This window comes from Penicillium macrosclerotiorum, assembly GCF_028827735.1.
Source record: "Penicillium macrosclerotiorum strain IBT 26536 chromosome Unknown utg000010l_segment0_segment0, whole genome shotgun sequence".
In the NCBI taxonomy this organism is placed as follows: Eukaryota; Fungi; Ascomycota; class Eurotiomycetes; order Eurotiales; family Aspergillaceae; genus Penicillium; species Penicillium macrosclerotiorum.
Window position 1 is genome coordinate 38,134 of NW_026643089.1, and position 17,452 is coordinate 55,585.

The 17,452-nt window shown below is 51.2% G+C and overlaps 10 protein-coding genes across 10 annotated transcripts; 7 read left to right on the forward strand and 3 right to left on the reverse strand.

The window, feature by feature from the left end:
• Nucleotides 1–331: 331 nt before the first annotated feature.
• On the reverse strand, nucleotides 332–1,591 carry N7462_009730 (cyclase family protein; the record flags this gene model as incomplete). Its single annotated transcript, XM_057081444.1, has 5 exons — nucleotides 332–897; nucleotides 955–1,065; nucleotides 1,138–1,180; nucleotides 1,237–1,348; nucleotides 1,407–1,591. 5 exons carry the CDS (start codon nucleotides 1,589–1,591, stop codon nucleotides 332–334), a joined length of 1,017 nt encoding a protein of 338 aa, XP_056928484.1.
• Nucleotides 1,592–2,147: 556 nt separating this feature from the next.
• On the forward strand, nucleotides 2,148–3,095 carry N7462_009731 (alpha/beta hydrolase; the record flags this gene model as incomplete). Its single annotated transcript, XM_057081445.1, has 1 exon — nucleotides 2,148–3,095. One exon carries the CDS (start codon nucleotides 2,148–2,150, stop codon nucleotides 3,093–3,095), a length of 948 nt encoding a protein of 315 aa, XP_056928485.1.
• A 295-nt stretch (nucleotides 3,096–3,390) lies between these two features.
• Nucleotides 3,391–4,290, forward strand: N7462_009732 (uncharacterized protein; the record flags this gene model as incomplete). Its single annotated transcript, XM_057081446.1, has 1 exon — nucleotides 3,391–4,290. One exon carries the CDS (start codon nucleotides 3,391–3,393, stop codon nucleotides 4,288–4,290), a length of 900 nt encoding a protein of 299 aa, XP_056928486.1.
• Nucleotides 4,291–5,806: 1,516 nt separating this feature from the next.
• N7462_009733 (putative protein kinase) lies at nucleotides 5,807–7,832 on the forward strand (the record flags this gene model as incomplete). The annotated part of the gene is made up of 2 exons (XM_057081447.1): nucleotides 5,807–7,220; nucleotides 7,285–7,832. The coding sequence occupies 2 exons, from the start codon at nucleotides 5,807–5,809 to the stop codon at nucleotides 7,830–7,832; spliced, it is 1,962 nt and encodes a 653-aa protein (XP_056928487.1).
• Nucleotides 7,833–9,696: 1,864 nt separating this feature from the next.
• Nucleotides 9,697–11,249, forward strand: ilv3 (dihydroxy-acid dehydratase ILV3; the record flags this gene model as incomplete). The annotated part of the gene is made up of 2 exons (XM_057081448.1): nucleotides 9,697–9,764; nucleotides 9,827–11,249. 2 exons carry the CDS (start codon nucleotides 9,697–9,699, stop codon nucleotides 11,247–11,249), a joined length of 1,491 nt encoding a protein of 496 aa, XP_056928488.1.
• A 52-nt stretch (nucleotides 11,250–11,301) lies between these two features.
• Nucleotides 11,302–11,622, forward strand: N7462_009735 (mitochondrial dihydroxy acid dehydratase; the record flags this gene model as incomplete). The annotated part of the gene is made up of 1 exon (XM_057081449.1): nucleotides 11,302–11,622. The coding sequence occupies one exon, from the start codon at nucleotides 11,302–11,304 to the stop codon at nucleotides 11,620–11,622; it is 321 nt and encodes a 106-aa protein (XP_056928489.1).
• Nucleotides 11,623–12,227: 605 nt separating this feature from the next.
• Nucleotides 12,228–12,824, forward strand: N7462_009736 (uncharacterized protein; the record flags this gene model as incomplete). Its single annotated transcript, XM_057081450.1, has 1 exon — nucleotides 12,228–12,824. One exon carries the CDS (start codon nucleotides 12,228–12,230, stop codon nucleotides 12,822–12,824), a length of 597 nt encoding a protein of 198 aa, XP_056928490.1.
• A 353-nt stretch (nucleotides 12,825–13,177) lies between these two features.
• Nucleotides 13,178–14,047, forward strand: N7462_009737 (lipase family protein; the record flags this gene model as incomplete). The annotated part of the gene is made up of 1 exon (XM_057081451.1): nucleotides 13,178–14,047. The coding sequence occupies one exon, from the start codon at nucleotides 13,178–13,180 to the stop codon at nucleotides 14,045–14,047; it is 870 nt and encodes a 289-aa protein (XP_056928491.1).
• Nucleotides 14,048–14,189: 142 nt separating this feature from the next.
• Nucleotides 14,190–15,221, reverse strand: N7462_009738 (uncharacterized protein; the record flags this gene model as incomplete). Its single annotated transcript, XM_057081452.1, has 1 exon — nucleotides 14,190–15,221. The coding sequence occupies one exon, from the start codon at nucleotides 15,219–15,221 to the stop codon at nucleotides 14,190–14,192; it is 1,032 nt and encodes a 343-aa protein (XP_056928492.1).
• Nucleotides 15,222–16,625: 1,404 nt separating this feature from the next.
• Nucleotides 16,626–17,087, reverse strand: N7462_009739 (uncharacterized protein; the record flags this gene model as incomplete). The annotated part of the gene is made up of 2 exons (XM_057081453.1): nucleotides 16,626–16,673; nucleotides 16,704–17,087. The coding sequence occupies 2 exons, from the start codon at nucleotides 17,085–17,087 to the stop codon at nucleotides 16,626–16,628; spliced, it is 432 nt and encodes a 143-aa protein (XP_056928493.1).
• Nucleotides 17,088–17,452: the final 365 nt, after the last annotated feature.

Sequence of the window (17,452 nt, forward strand, 5' to 3'; positions counted from 1 at the left end):
TCAAATATGAAATTTATAGCAATTTATCAATAGATATTGGTTAAACTTGGTCAAATTAGGATAATTTTATTGACTTGACAGGATATCAAAAAGTTGCCGCAATGGAGCACTTTACCTTCTATTAGTCAAGAGTTTGCAGATGATGAGAAAGTTGAAGACCTTTTATCCAGTGAGAGTATTTGAAATATGCATTTTAGTTCAATATATTTTGGATTTTTCTTTCTCATAGTCTACGGTTTACTAACAATGCACAGAATATTTTGAGTATCATTAAAAGGCGAGATGACTTGCAAGAATGAACGGTTTCCATTGATCACTTTTGGAGCATTACTCAGAGAATAGCGAGTGCATTGGGTGGACTTCCAACCGCACCGGGAAAATTAAGAGGCGACGAAGTCAGCATGAATGTATACTTACGGTATGCCTGACACTGTTCCGAAAGCGTCTTAAGATACCACAGTTCACCCAGTGGCATGCCAAACAGGCTCAAGCACCACTGGTGCAGAACAAGATTGGTCAGAGGCTGGACCTCGCCGCCTATCATCGGAGGCATAGCTTCGACCGCAACATTATCGCTAGCTACGGCGGCGAAGTGCTGATCCCACAGCCAGCGGGCCATTTCCTTGGAGCCTTCGATGCCACAGGCATGATGACTAGCCATTGCTTCGGCTTGCTCCAGGCCTGTCATATCTCCTAGTGCCTCGGTTACGCCAAATCGAAGGATGAGAATGTCGCCTGGCTTGAAGCTAACTCCTTGGTAAGCTGCGACAGCTTCGATATCGGCGATACCAATACGAAACCCAGAGAATGGAGAGTATTCGATGCCCTTAACTTTGGCGTAAGTCTTAAAGTCAATCAGAACACCTCTTCCTACTACGCAGCCGCGTTCATGCCAATCTGGGCCAAGTTAGCAGTCTAAATTGTCGTAGTATTTGGACCTTGGGCTGAACAAACGATCAATTGTGGGAAGCTTGAGTTCTTCACTTGGAGAAGGGTCCATAATGCCTTTTATAGTCGGTTTCACTCCATTGTAAGCTTTTCCTGACTCAAGGTGAAGAAAATGGCCTATTTGTTCGTCAGTCTTCTTTCTCAAGCCTCTTTATGTTCCATGCCCTAATGAGGCTACCTTGGACATACAAAAACTGTCCCACTGGCTGCTTCCTTGAGTATTGAACTCAACCTGCGATATCAAGTTAATGAATAGATTTTATATTGAATTAATCAATTTTATTTCACCTCGTCATCAAATCCATAATGCAGATTCGCCTCTGGGTCCTCAAGTTTGACCACTTTATGTTCTAGAGTCTTTCGAAAGAACTTAGGGATTTTGATACTCCCAATGGGCCAACTATCCAATTATCTCATAAGAAAGGATCAAGCTGCCGCTTGAGCAAAGGAATTCTTACTTAAGGGAAATCGAGATTCCATAATGGACCTCCGCGGCGGCAGCCCTGACAACCTCTGGCGTCAAGAGGTTCAATGTTCCAACAAGATCATTTTTACCATCTTTATCGAAGACGCCCCAAGCACAACCGTGAGGCATGTCCTCCACAGGTGGGAGATCATCAAATTTGGGCAATGAGAGGGACATTGTGGATAGAGACTCTGATAATGTCTTCTGAGTGTGGTATGGGCCGCCAATACCAAGGGCCGGTGGCGCAAATGGGTATTGATGAGTTTCATGATCAGCTGGGAAGTCAATAAGTGTTAGGTCTATACAAAGATTGTATACGTTACAAAAGGTAGGCAACGGCGAGGTGACAAGAGGATCATGCTTTGAGTAGCCCTGGGAAGAAAGATGGGTCCTTAAGGGTCCCTCGCTATCTCCTGCTGCATTGATGAGGTCCCCACCTGGTGGAGACGTGGAGCCAGGAAGATGCAACCCCGCGCCAAAACTGCGTGTCCGGGAAACGGAGACGCAACCTTCCGATAGACAAAAGGGACAAGGCAACCCAAAAAAGGGAAATAGTATTGCGGGGAATGCGTAAAGAACGGTGTAGTTGCAATGCAGGTACAGAGGCCAAAAGGGCTCTCGGATAGGGTATAGCCGAGACACAACATATTAAAATGTAAAGGGCAGGAGGAGCAAAGTCGATTTTTATCTGATGATCAAGAGTCTCTCGAAAGTCATCAGTTACTCTTCGAAGATGCCTCTTCAATACGATCCCGAGTTCCTTGAAGAAGCAGGACCAGTTCTTCAACAACTGGCACAAACCCAGCAACCTGCGCTCCACGATGTCACTACCAGACGGGGCATGATGGCGGCCATGTGCAAGGAGCTACCTCCTCTTCCAGAAGGGATTGAAAAATTGGTACACCGAGTACCTACAGCGGACGGGCATGAAGTTGTCATCTACCATTTCCGCCGACAAAACGCACACCGTGAAACTGGAGCGCCAGCGATCGTACATATCCACGGGGGCGGGTATATCTCGCTGACAGCTGAGCAATGCTCGGTGCCACATATCTCGGCTGTCTCGCGTACGGGGGTCCAGATCTTGACGATTGACTACCGGCTAGCCCCCGAGCACCCATATCCGACTCCCGTGGATGACTGCTGGGCGGGCCTGCGGTGGGTTTATGACAACGCTGCGCAATTATCTATTGATTCCTCCCGCATTGCGCTCATGGGCGAAAGCGCCGGGGGAGGTTTGGCCGCGGCATTGACCTTGCGCGCTCGAGATCGTGCTCTTGCACCGCCCATTGCGAAGCAGATTCTAGTTTATCCCATGCTGGACGATCGGACAACCACCAACCATGCTGGGCAACTCGCATTTTGGACTGAAGTTGACAACATCACCGGGTGGACCGCCTACCTAGGGCCCGATGCCGGCACGGATAAGATCAACGCAGATGCTGCACCGGCTCGAGCGGGCAGTGTAGTCGGTCTGCCTCCGCTGTACCTGGATTGTCCACAGCTAGATATGTTTGTGCAGGAAAGCCTCGAATATGCACGGCGATTCGTAGCTTCTAATATCCCCACCGAGTGCCACATCTATCCTGGTCTCCCACATGGGTTCGAAGCGTTGGCGCCGTTGGCAACGGTGACACGGCAGGCCATTGCCAATCGAGACAGGGCGATGACCACCTTTTGAAATAGGCTAGTCATGCAGATATTGAAACCGCCACGCAGCGGGAGTTACAGTAGTCAGTTCCAGTGTCACACATAGCGCGTGTAGAATCATTGAGACTGAACACATCACGCACATCAAAACCTTTGTAGAAATGCATGCAAGTTTGGCCTCCGTTGTGAAGACGAGACCGGAACACGGACAATCCGGACCCGTGTGGGACCCCCGATGGTACTATAAAAGACCAGGCTTGGTCGCTCTAGTTCGTCAGATTCTCAAATACCTTTGAACCCATTAAAAGAGCCTGTCATCGCGGACAATGACATCCATCTCCAGACCGACTCCGGACAGCGTCCGCCATTCTCTATCCAGTCGTACAGCCATCGTGACTGGCGCGGCTCGAGGCATTGGATTTGCGACTGCATCCCTTCTGGCACAGCATGGCGCCCGCGTGGTTTTGGTCGATCTGCACGAAGACGATCTGATCCAGGCGTGTGCCACGATCGGCCAAGGATCAACATACCGCACCTGCGATGTCAGCGACTGGTCTCAGCAACTAGCGCTCTTCGACCATGTTACCGCCACCATGGGACCGATCGACCTCCTCGTCTGCAATGCCGCCATTAATCCCGAGGTCGCGCTGCTGCAGGTCTCCGACCCGGTTCAACAGGTCCAGATGAGCTCGCAGGTCCGGTATAACTACCTGGCCGACGAGCCCGATCAGCAGCATAATCCGGCTGTCCTCCGGTGTCCCTCAACCCAGCTATTCGACGTTAATGTGAATTCGGTGGTATTTGGGATGAAGCTAGGTGTCCATCACATGAAGAAGCAGGGTGGGGGACGCATTGTCGTAGTGGCCTCTGCTGGATCATATGTTCCCATCCCGTCGCAGCCTCTTTACGCGGCCAGCAAGCACGCGGTTCTGGGTCTGGCTCGCAGTACCGCACAGATGCCTGAAGTGGTGACATCGGGGGTTTCGATCTCGTGGATCGCCCCATGGTTGACGTTGACCTCGATGGTGGAGGGTCTCGCCGCGACCACGAATCCCGACACGCTGAAGAGCTCACCCGAGGATGCGGCGTGGGCGATTATTACGGCTGCCATAGCGGAGCAGCCCAATGGCAAAGGATACTGGATCCAGGGCCAAGCGATCTGTGAAGTGGAGGGGGCGTATGGTGAGCTGTTGGGCAAGTTGATCTTGCCGGAGAATCGATTCTAGATGCTCACGGTAGGACTAGAATCTACTGGGTCGAAATATCAGTGTAATGCGATTTGATTGTTTTCTGCTTTAATTTTACGTATATTTCGATTGCTTTTGCCAGGGCCCTTGCAGAAGGGTTCATATTATCTCCATTTGCCTCTAGTCGGTCAATGTTTCGTAAAATTGAAGGGCCGAAGATCATAGACATTACTGAGTATGGTGGAATACACCTACGGCCTATGTTGAGCCCAGATATAGACTTCGTGAAGTATCAACACCGAGCCAACATTTGCGCGTGCGAGATGTGAGCGGGTGCTAAATGTGCACCCCCTGCTTTAGGCTATTTATATCTACGAACCAATGCCCCATGTGTAGTTCGTCCGGGAGTTCATATAGATCCCTTCACCGTCGATTGGCCAGGGCCACCGGGCCAAGCCTGCAATTGGAACGCATTGACGCTCTCACCGGTTCGTCGAGTGGAGCACCAAGCGGTTTACTCCATATTAAGTCCTTGTTCTAACGATCAGTGGGGTGATGGAAGAACGCTTCCCTGTTTAAGGGTTTTGCCAGCATCATCATGCACTGCAGGAGTCCCACTTGGCGCCCGCTTGTGTTGCAGCCTCAAATTCCTTGGCTGCGCCACCTCGTCGTCAGCGCTGTACGATGCTGTCGCATATCGCAAGTGGCGCCTCAGACGTGCTTGGCCCCTGCATCCCCCGCTGGGAGGTGGAACCACTCTCTCCGCCGAAACAAGTCAACACCGTCAATCCTTTTCCCTGTTGGCCTCAGCGGGAGCCGAAAGGGGGGCTGGAAATCTGCTGCGGACGCGCCCCAGGAAAAATGTGAGCTCGTATTGTTAACGATGCAGGCTGGGAGAAGGTTCGCCGGGTTGCCTCTCTAAGAAAACGTGCAGCCCTCCCACATCCGCGGTACAAAAGCCACAGTCCTATCCTGGGAAGTTCCGTTGAGGATGGGGCGGATAAGCTCGGAGTACACAGGATTGAGAGACCGACCAGCGGTGGTCGGAAATAAGCATAAGACAGGTTACGCTGTGCTCAGTACGGAGAACACGGAGTAGAGTATGTCTGTATTTCTGCCTGCCTGGCTGTCTGTCTCGATATTCCGGTGGTGTCGCGCGCAAAGCGCCTCGGGAAGGGAAGTCCAGACTCGAGACTCGAGACTCGAGGCTACGGCGTAAACATCGCGTCCGAATGCGGGGGCGAGTCAGCTGACTTGGGGATGGGATGTGACTGGCTCCCGTTTTTTCGCGATCACTTTGGCGCCGGGTTTTAACCTCGCCTTTCCCGGCTTTCTCTTTCTTTCATTCATCTCTTTCTCTTGATCCTCCTTTCCTCCGTCGCATGCCGTCTGGGCTCGAGACGTTAGGCCGTTGACCCTCAACGGGTCTTCTAACCCTCTCCCCTCCCTTTTCCCCCACGCTAAGGCCGTTTAGGTCTGGAGGCTGAGACACCTCGCACCTTATCTCGCCTCTAATCGCTTCCTTGCCGTAAGACCACTGTTCGCGGGTTCGTCCATGGTGACTCCCGAGTTCGGACCGACCGAGAGGTCAGGCCTTGCGATCTCGACTCAGGGTCCAGAGTTGGCCGCTCCCAACCACAATGACAGTGCCTCGTCCCCGAATCCGGAACGGGAATCCGTTCCTACTCCGAAAGTAGACGCGCCTGCTCCCGTATTCATGAATCCAACCACCCCAGTGCTGCAGATTCGAACCGACCTTCCCACTGTCCGGCCAACCAGTTCGCATCGGGACTCAGACCCTTTAGGCTCGCTGTGCTTATCGTCCGGCAGCCTGCCGCAGCGCACCCCAAGTCTACGCGCCCTCGCCGCCCCGCCCCTCTCGAGTGCCGGCTCTTTGTCGCCGGCCTCCATCATGTCATCGCCGCAGTTAAACGCCATGGGTGATATCACTCCGCTGCCCTCGCCGATCGGCGGAGCAGTCCCGTGGCGCCGCGGGGACCTCCCGTCGCTATCTCGTACCTCGTCCACTGCATCACGCAGCGGATCGAGTTTGCGCCTGAGTGACTCATCCCAGATGCTGGGCCCGCCGGTATCACGTCCGCAAGGCAAAACATATACAGGACTAGAAAACCCGAGAGATGACTCGCCGACCAACCGATTCCGTCGTGACTCGGCCTCGAAGCATGTCCGCAACCGTAGTCTCAGTGACTATGCGCCTCCCGGCCGCATGTCCATCCCCCGGCCCGTCGCAGTCTCAGGCACGGGTCCCAGCATTGCACCATCTTCAAGTACCGACTCGAAGTCTACCGGCATGCATCGCGAACAATATCTTGCTGTCCACCGGGGCATCGCCCTCCCCACCGTGCGCCCTCCGAGCCCGCCTCGGAGCAGCGGCAGTGGGTATGGCGATAGCGATACAGAGCCAGTCATTCAATACCCGACCCCATTGTCGACTACCGAAGAGATATACTCGGTGAAGTCAGTCCGTACCCAACAGGCTCGAATCTATCGAAAGCTTCGACTGCTCGGGCAGGGTACTTTCAGTGAGGTCAGCCTAGCTGCACGAGTGGAAAATCTGCCAGAGACTCCTCTCTCGCCCCCAACTGATGGTGCAGGGGACATGACTCCCTCTGTAATAACCCAGAAATTGGTCGCCGTCAAAGTCATTGAACATGGCCCAGCCGGTGGTGCAGATGAAGAACGACTGGAAGTGTCCCTCAAGCGTGAAGTTGAGATCCTGAAGTCGGTGAACCACCCCTCCCTGGTTCAGCTGAAGGCTTTCGGCAGCGATGAGAAACGTGCTCTCCTCGTTCTGGACTACTGCCCCGGTGGTGACTTGTTCGAGTTTGCGACATCCGGTCCGCGACCAATGTCACCAGGCCTCATCCAGCGGATCTTTGCGGAATTGGTCGATGCAGTCCGTTATCTCCATTCCCACTACATCGTCCACCGAGACATCAAACTCGAGAGTGAGTTCCCGGCATACACAGCCCTTATTCGTGCAATGGTTCATCTACTAACATTTCTCTCCAGACGTTTTGTTGACCATGCCTCTGCATGCCATGGAATCTATCACAGACTGGCACTCTTACGATCGCGCGGTTGTCACCCTGAGTGATCTTGGATTGTCTCGTCGCATTCCAGAGCCCCCGGAGAGTCCGTTGCTACAAACCCGTTGTGGCAGTGAAGACTATGCCGCTCCCGAGATCCTCATGGGTCAGCCGTATGACGGCCGTTCCACTGACGCATGGGCTCTGGGTGTGCTGTTGTATGCCATCATGGAGAACCGCCTTCCCTTTGATGTTCTCCCTGGCACCCGAGGAGATCCCGCCAAACTTCGCGCTCGAACTCCACATCGTATTGCGCGCTGCGAGTGGAGCTGGTATCGATATGCCAATGAGGATGAGGAATGGGATCCTGAAAAGGGTCAGGGTCTGGATGGGGCCCAGAACTGTGTGGAAGGGCTCCTAAAGCGCAACACCAAGCGTAAGACGCTGGATGACATTGCCGCCATCCCGTGGGTGCGAGATGCGATCAATGTGCCTGATGGCCTGAAGCGAGGAGACAAAGAGGTGCCGTAGAGCGGGTCTCTTTCGCCTCTTTGACTTCTACGCTTCTGTCTTCGTTTTTTCCTCTCTACTGTTTACTCTCCCTCTTATCTTTCTTTGACGAATCGCCTTCGTGTGGCCTTTCTCCCCTTTTTTCTTCCGATACACACCTTTTCTTGATGCAAATATTTTTGCCTTCATTTATTCTCACCCTTTCCTTTTTCATGACGCATATTGACATGGCCGATGAGGTCAGCTCGGATTCGGGGTTTCTTTTCGTGATTTTGGTCTTTTTTTCTCTTCTTCGTGGCTAGACCATGTGTTATACCCATTATATTACATTATCATATACTATACTACTACTATTACATTCCCACCATTTTCAAGCGGGACTCATGAAAATTGTATTCTCTTCAGAAAGTTAGGAGCAACAAGTAGTTGTTATCAAATACACTTTAGTAATGAGCTACAAGCTCCTGTGTGAGCAAGACATCATCTGAGCAGCTGATGCATCTTTCTTGGACACTCGATCCTAGGAGAACGAAGTCCGATAATACTGCTGGATTTTAATTTGCGTCTCTTGGCATATTCCCGTGGCTATTCGTCCAGATGTTCCGGCCATCAGGAAGCACCGGTCATTAAAAAAGGAGTTTCGAGAAGAGCACCTTCAGCAAAATCTACATGATGAATATGAAGGGCCCCGACAGCTGATTAATCGTCGATGCCATCCGGGTTCTTACCCCCGTAGAATTATCCGCCAGGTACGCCGAGCTTGCTACGGCTCATTAGCCCCTACAACGAAACAAGCGACACCCATCTCCTGAGACGCCGCATAATCAACTTGGATCATCTCCCTTCACTTTACGAAGCCCTCACCCTGAGCTCCAAGCTGGTCTCAAGCCGTCACACAACCTCTCGCCCTATACGAAGATGATAGTGAGCGATGTCGGCGAGTACCAGCTGCCCTCCTTCCGTGTCAAGCTATCCGATGAGTATGTCGATTTAGGGACCAAATTACTACCCGTCAAGCAGAGAAAGAACGCGAATGGACCGAGGACTTTAACAACGCCGGCGAGATCCGAAAGTTGACGCTGCCGCCAAGACCAAGCAAGACAATCTTCTCGAACAAGCCCTCATCGAGGCCAAGCCGGATCTACACCATATCTTCGATGAGGTCTACCAAGCTCAGGTTACCTTCCCCGCACAGTGGATACGGGAAATTACCCGACACTCATTTAGAATCTCCTGATCTTCAAGAAAGCTGTGTCCGTAATCCGAAAGTTCGATACCCATTATACCTCATGCCTCCAAGCTTAGGACAGCCTCTCAGCTCAGGTCGATGCCCTTCGCCCAGCGGCAAAGCAGTTCATGCAGGACCGCCTCGCATGTCTCTTTGAACATTCAAGACCCCGTGCGGCCCCAAAGGCAGCTTGTCAAGGCCCCGCGAATATGTGCATGTAGTGGATCGTGTTTTGCTGCCGATTAGTTAATTCATGGCTTGATTTGACATAATACATTGATCTGTGTGCAATAGTTCGGGGAGGTCTCCGAGCCTGATAAGATCTCCTCGAGCCTCTTGGCCCACCTTTTCATAAAATCGGAGCTGTTATGCAGCTATAATGGCTACGGCTGTTGGATAATTCCTTTGTACGCTGCATATCCGTGCGAAGCATGACTCAGACACTAATGATCGATGACAATTGCGGGCCCCAGATTGGATGGCCGAGACCGGTGGAGCCGGGGAGCAGAATCCCAACTCCGACCTTCCTGAGCTTCCGCCTTTTCTTATTTCTCGCGACCCCGGCTCCCCGCCATCTTATGATCTCCTTCCACAAACCCATCTAGACCATTGTGTAGTGTGGTTCTCCTGGGTGCTCTCCGCTCAATTCATCTCACAATGCTCCCTCCCACTCGGGCACGCCTGCCCGCTGCTCTGCGGAGCTTGTCCCGGTCTTCCACGACTGTGTACGTCCCCTTCCACCCGCCTCACAATGATTGCTCTTGCTCACGCTGACGTCTCGACTTAGTCGCACTCTCTCGACCACCCTTCCCCGCTTCCAGAATGACGACAAGGCCGATAAGGCCTTGAACAAGGTCTCCCGCAACATTACCCAGCCCATCTCCCAGGGCGCTTCCCAGGCCATGCTGTACGCCGTCGGTCTGACTGAGGAGGACATGAACAAGGCCCAGGTCGGCATTTCGTCCGTCTGGTTCAACGGGAACCCTTGCAACATGCACTTGCTCGACCTAAACAACAAGGTGCGCCAGGGTGTGCAGGACCAGGGCCTGGTCGGCTTTCAGTTCAATACCGTCGGTGTCAGTGACGCCATCAGCATGGGAACCAGTGGTATGCGCTTCTCTCTGCAGAGTCGTGACCTGATTGCCGATTCCGTCGAGACTGTGATGGGTGGCCAGTGGTATGATGCCAATATCAGTATTCCCGGCTGTGACAAGAACATGCCTGGTGTTCTGATGGCCATGGGTCGTGTGAACCGCCCCAGTCTCATGGTCTACGGTGGTACCATTAAGCCCGGTTGTGCTGTGACCCAGAACAATGCCGATATCGACATTGTCTCTGCTTTCCAGGCCTACGGCCAGTTCATCACTAAGGAGATTACCGAGCCTCAGCGTTTCGATGTCATTCGTCACGCTTGCCCTGGTGAGGGTGCCTGTGGTGGTATGTACACTGCCAACACTATGGCTACTGCCATTGAGACCATGGGTATGACCCTGCCTGGTTCCTCGTCCAACCCGGCCAACTCCCAGGCCAAGTACCTCGAGTGTCTCGCTGCCGGAGGCGCCATCAAGAAGCTGCTTGCTGAGGATATCCGTCCCCGCGATATCCTGACTCGCCAGGCCTTCGAGAACGCCATGGTCGTTGTCAACATCACCGGTGGCTCCACTAACGCTGTTCTGCATTTGATCGCCATTGCCGACTCTGTTGGCATCAAGCTCACCATTGAGGACTTCCAGTCCGTCTCGGACCGCATTCCTTTCTTGGCCGACCTGAAGCCTTCCGGCAAGTACGTCATGGCTGATCTGTTCCACATCGGTGGTACTCCGGCTCTGCTGAAGATGCTCTGGAAGGAGGGTCTCATTGATGGCTCTGGTATGACCGTCACCGGTGAGACTCTCGCCAAGAACCTGGAGAAGGCCCCCGACTTCCCTGATGACCAGAAGATCATCCGCCCCTTCTCTGATCCCATCAAGCCCACCGGTCACATTCAGATCTTGCGCGGCTCGCTCGCCCCTGGTGGCAGTGTCGGCAAGATCACTGGTAAGGAGGGCACCTCCTTCACTGGCATGGCCCGTGTGTTCGATAACGAGGACTCCTTCATCGCTGCGCTGGAACGCAACGAGATCTCTAAGGACGAGAAGACCGTGGTTGTCATCCGCTATTGTGGCCCCAAGGGTGGCCCCGGCATGCCCGGTACGTATCCATGCGCCTAGGTCTATTCCTTGTCTCTTCCCGTACTAACTTGATTTTTTTTTTTTTTCAGAAATGCTCAAGCCCTCCTCGGCTCTGATGGGCGCCGGTCTCGGTTCCTCGTGCGCCCTGATTACTGACGGCCGTTTCTCCGGCGGTTCCCACGGTTTCCTGATCGGCCACATTGTCCCCGAGGCCGCCGTTGGTGGACCTATCGGTCTCGTCCAGGACGGCGACGTCATCACTATTGATGCCGACAAGCGCATCCTCGACCTCGAGGTCCCTGAGTCCGACATTGTCGAGCGCCGCAAGGACTGGGAGGCCCGTAAGGCCGCTGGCCAGCTGCCCGAGACTGGTCTGACCATGCGTGGCACTCTGGGCAAGTATGCCCGGTAAGTTCAAGGCCTTTTCACCCCCAAGGGAATCGCCCAAGATCGCTAACAGTTTGTGTCACAGGAGCGTCAAGGATGCCAGCCAGGGCTGCATCACTGATGCTGTAGAGTAAATGAAACCACCCGTATTTCTCATCTGTCCGGGTGTTCGCCCGAGCATAAAAGCGATGTATTTGTTTGGGACTTGTGCTATATAATATCACTTTCAATACGATCAACACTTTCGATTTTCTCCAGCTGATTTTGCTTTTTCTTGGCATCTTTTTCCACCAAATTCTTAGTCCTTTCTTTCTTTTTGCATGGTAGTAGTGGGAGAGTTCTGATTTGCTGTAGCGTCCTCTCGGGGACTGGGGCTGTGCATGCTCCGTTGCCAATCACCAGCCATCGCGAATACGGTCTCAGCTGGGATGTGGCGCGGATCTTTGACTCGACAAGTCACGCCGCAGTTCCTGCATCTCGCTGCATCTCGAAACTCTTAATTCACTCGTACTCTTGCCTCGGCTTCTGGTGTTACCTACCCCATCTTTGCCCGGAAGCATGATATCTCCATCCCAGTCTTTGTTTATCTCCCTCTGTCGTCGGGTCTACTTCACCTGATGATTGTTTACTATGAGTTACGTCCAGTCGGATCCATCCAAACACCGACGTATTCGAAGATGGATGGGTCAAGCAGCGGCCGAAGGAAAGAACCACCATGCCTCACAGCCGCCAGTGTTCATGGCCCCCGCTGCAGCTTGCTCGGTCCAAGCAATACAAGGCATGCGTCCACCACCACCACCTCTGCCGTATCGCCCACAAAATGCTGCTACGATGTCTATGATCCATCTTCCTCCTGGTCCGCAACTACAAAATTCAGCTCCCCCGCCATTACCATCGACAAGTGAGCTACCGGTGAATCTCACGCGGCCAGCATGGCATCCGCAAGCTTATCCCTCGTCGGGTCTATCAAAATGGACATCATACTCGAGTCTAAGCCATTCCGTCTCTAATCTTGTCTCTCATACTGCGGGGAAAGCCAACGCTACAATTCTGGAACTTGAGGACCTAGTCCTGCAGTGTGTGAAGGGAGGTTCAAATGTTCGTAGCAGTACTTCACGATTGCTCGACCAAGTCATCACCTGGATTGATATTGGATCTTTTTGCGGTAGAGAGAATGAGCTCCGTAAGCTGTGCGGTCTGCCGGTTTTGATAGTCTGGAAGCGCTAACAGTTATGTGATAGTTGCTGCTTGCGCACTCCCTTTTCAGTCTAACGAACGAAAGAAAGACTATCGAGCGCATCGTATCGCGACTAAGCCTTCAACTTCAATCGACTATTTCTCCAAGGTGTATCTTTATGTTAACTGCCGAATGCCTCCAAATATGCCAATTTTGAGATTGTGAGTCGATGCAGACAGACTCCATGGCTTGAATCTTTCTGTACTGACTTGCTTCCAGCTACCCTGCAACGTACCCTTTGATTCGTTTAGCAGCGCAGTATTCACGACGTGTTTATGACAAGCCATGCGGTCGAGAACGACAGTCGTATGTCGACTCTGATTGGCGACAAGGCACCAAGGCAATGGTGATCAAGTCGCTACCAATCGACGATATGAACACTATTGTATTCGCTATTCGTGGTACTCAAAGTTTTATCGACTGGGCTGTAAATGTACACACAGCGCCAGTCCCACCAACTGGCTTTCTTGATGATCCTTCCAATCGCTGCCATGCCGGCTTTCTTTCCGTGGCTCGTAAAATGGTAGCGCCTGTCGCAGCTCGGCTCCGGACTTTGATCGAAGAGAATCCTAACCGCATCGCGTACACGCTTCTAATCACTGGACACTCCGCTGGCGGCGCAGTTGCGAGTCTTCTCTACATGCACCTGCTTTCCGAGTCTACAGCCGTCACATCCGAATTGATTCATCTCCGCGGCTGCTTAAGACATATTCACTGCATCACCTTTGGTGCACCCCCGATTTCCCTCCGCCCCTTAGTGCACCCACCATCTGCTAAACCTTCAAAGTCGATTTTTTTCTCATTTGTGAACGAGGGTGATCCCGTTGTTCGCGCGGACAAGGACTATTTCTTCTCTCTGCTAGATCTATATGCCTCCCCTGCTCCGGGGTCGCTGTGGTCTATACTTGACCCCAGACGCAAACAAAAGCCTACCGCTTACTGGCGCGTCCCCCCTTCAACGCTGTCAACCGCTGGGCGGTTGATTCTGTTGCGTGATCGCAGCCGTTTAAATGGCCGCCGCGCTGCTGTGCACCACCCTCGTCTTGACGGTCGTCCGCCGCTGCCGCCTCGTGAGGACATAGAGGCTTGCGGAATAATTGATGCGGCAATGCATGGCGTTGTCTTCGGTGACCCGCTCATGCACCTGATGGACCTATATGCTCGTCGTATCGAGACCTTGGCTAGAGACTGTCCGGTACAGAAGCTACAGTGAGGTCTTTTCTTTAATGTATATCTGTTAAAGAGAATAAAATTAAAGATAATATGAGAAAAATGAGCTTTACGTATATTTTCCTCCTACCCTGGGCTTTTTCCGGAGCCTTAATGCTACCATACCTCTCTGAAATGTGAGATATTCAATTTGAGAACTTGAATGAGTCCCACACGGGCTTGTTCCCGCTGGCGTAAAGGACCAGGTTACCGTCATCCTGAAGAATGAGGACTTCTCCCCCCACTCCATTTGTGCCGGTTCTCCACAAAGCGTGCTCCGGTGTGTTGTGTCCATCGTACTGGACCACATTTCCATCATCCTGTGCCACGATTCGATAGGGAGGCCTCCCCATACCGTCAGTGGAGCTGGCCCAAAGTACTTTGTTCTCCGGTGCGTATAGCACCACGTTGCCGTCACCTTGCAGAATGAAGCGGTACAGAGCGTTTTCAGATTGCAAATAGTCACCTTCGTACATTGTGGTGTTCTGCAGAAGGATTCGTGAGCCTAGGTTGCGGCCCAGAGTTGTCTTACGATCCAGTGAAAGTTCGTCGCGGGCTGTCATAACAGTGTCGATCATTTGGTTGGCCTTGTTTTCTGCATCAATTTCAATAGGCATACTGTTGTGAACTTTGTTCACGAAGGAAGGCCATGATTTGCCCAGCTTTTCAATATGCTGAATGCTGCCGACTCCAGCCTGAATAATGTACTTGTTGACAAAAGCGCTAATTCCCTCAAGCTTCTTATACTGCACGACATGTTCTAGCTCATGAAGGATCCAATGTACGTCGGATTTGGCCCCGTTATCATACCGATCGATATTGATAGCCCTCGGAAAGTGTATGTTGTTCCCGAACGTGATCGCATTATCTTCTTGAAGAGTATTGATTCCTTCGGCGTAACAGACTTTGCTGAGGTCGACATCATACGCCTTGAGCTCTTGGAGGACTAACTTGAGCCATTTAGGTAAGGGTTTATATTTCCCCCTGGCCTGAGCTTCTACGTATTCGATGTAGGCTTTGGCAATTGGGTCAAGCAAAAGAGGGTCAATAATTTGATCCCACACTGGCTGGATTGCATTTTTGTCGAGATTCGCCAACTCTTCTCGCACTTGAGAGTTCTTGTTGAAAGGATCCAGATCCTTGAACTTGAGCTTTTGGATGTTTTTCAGCCAACCCATCGTGTAAGAGTGAAACTTCTGTGTCCTGTTGAGGAAATTTAATATCGTTGTTATGAAAAAGATAGCATAGTGGCACTGAAAAGAATCTGGATTAAAAGGATTTAAGTAACTTAATCCACGATGACCAACAGCTTTTCTAATGATGATGTCTGTCAAAGCGAAGACAATCGGCCCATGGGGCAAAAATTAGCGATATGCGCTTACTTTTGGCAACTTCGGCTAGACTCCCAAAACCTTAAACTTCGTATTTATGCGGAGGAAGAGAGTCCAGAAAAACCTTCCACTTGAGGTTTTGTCGATGGCTGCAAACGGGGTAATGGATTGCCTGGATGACCGCATACGGGGTAATGTTCGTCCATGGAGCTTAAATCCGATTGCTGCTGGGAGGACCCAAAAGACAGAAGGCATTACCAACTCAGTTCTCCACAGATCGATTTGTCTATGAAGATTGGGTGTGATACCGGCGGAAATCCGATAGCTTGAGAATAAACTCTCAAAGCCGCATCTCGAACTCATCATAAAAGAATTCCACTAGATCATCCAAGTACAATTCCGGTTTACCGAACAAGTGGTCGCCTAGAGCTTCTTGAACAGCAGGCCTAAACTACTAATCAACCTTGGCTTTTCACAGACTGCGGATCATAGATAAAAGGACCTAGCTCTTCATAAGTTTCCCGAAGGAGTGACAGTACACCGCATACTTTCACATCTACAAAGACTGATATACGAAGGTCAGACACGGCAAACCCATTTCTGAAAAGTAGCCTGGCAATGACGTTATCCAGCCCAAATTCCTTAGCAAATTATTGTTTGCGGGGACTCCGGACGGGAGGCCCGAACCATGGGATACGCATCTCTATCGCGCAAACTATTGAAGGCTTGTCAGTATGACGACTCCATACACCAACCCTAGCCTTCCTGGCCCTAGACCGTTCGGTAGACTGACCACCAAATATGATTGGTTATCTAGCATAAACCTAATATCCGGTACGATTACATCTATGCTATTTTGTAATTGATTCAAGTCGATATTATGATTCCCTTGGTCTCTACTTTTTCTCTGTGCAATTTCAAAAAGTATACCCTCACTAGTTCGCTATCCTCGACATTAGATATGCTTAAATTACTTAAGTTTGGTAGTTAGTGTAGGCACTTCTTCAATCCCAGCACATACAATATCAGTATTAAATAAGTATTTTCGCTATCGACTTCAGCGTGCCGTTTCACCCAAAAGCCAGTATATCGAACGAACCGCTGGGCTTTATAGGTATAGCGTTAACAGTAGGAGTACATATCGATCATTATGATGACCCTACTGAGAGGATATTATGACTGGATGCATTTATTGTGATTGGGTAGCTTGTACTAATCATACCTGATCGCTCTCGTATTTTTTTGGTATTGTTATTTTAAATTTCTTAAAGTAAAGTGGAATGTCGACTTAGCGTACACCTAGAGAAACTATAGTAAAGAGAATCTTACCGATTCTCTCTTCCCTCTTGCTGGCTGGCTCCCAAAGATCTGAGCTCCAGATCGCTCAGCCCCCTTGACCTGTTCAGTCTTTGCAGACGGCGTAGCTTCTTGCTGTCCTTGGTGTTCATCGAGCCTATCTTCCAACTCTTTGGCCCGCTTCGCGTCAAGAAACTTGTCCAAATCCCTCAGCAAACCTTGCGCACAGTCGAAGCAGATTCCAGCCTTCTTCTCCATCCACTCTGGTAGGATCCGGGATCGAAGCAGGGGAATTGGCGACCCCTTGGCTTTACAGTGGAGGCGGTATTTCGTCGGCACGTGAGCTTCCTTGCATCTTTGCTTTCGCCCATACACAATGTGCCCGCAGTCGTAATCGAAGAAAAGTTGTTGACACATGACAGCGGATGATTTTTGTTCGGGTTACATGCAGTCTTGGAGAGCGTTAGAAGTCTCTGTTGGGATGTACTTACTAGGGCTCTAGGGCTTGCATTTATAGGACTACACAGGTAGCTCCGTATTACAAGTCTTGTCTTTGACATGCTCAGATCAAAGGAACAAAGACATGCTTCGGTATTTCATTGAAACTCTTAGCCTACCGGCTCTCGGGACTGCCCATCTTCTTTGTTGATATTTATTGATCTTTTCTTGAGCTCTATGTTCTTGTAATGTCTGGATTTTGCTTCATTTGATCTTAATGGTTGGCTAGTTTATTTTCCTTGGTTATCTAGCTGTTAGCACTGAGATCAATGATCTATACTAGG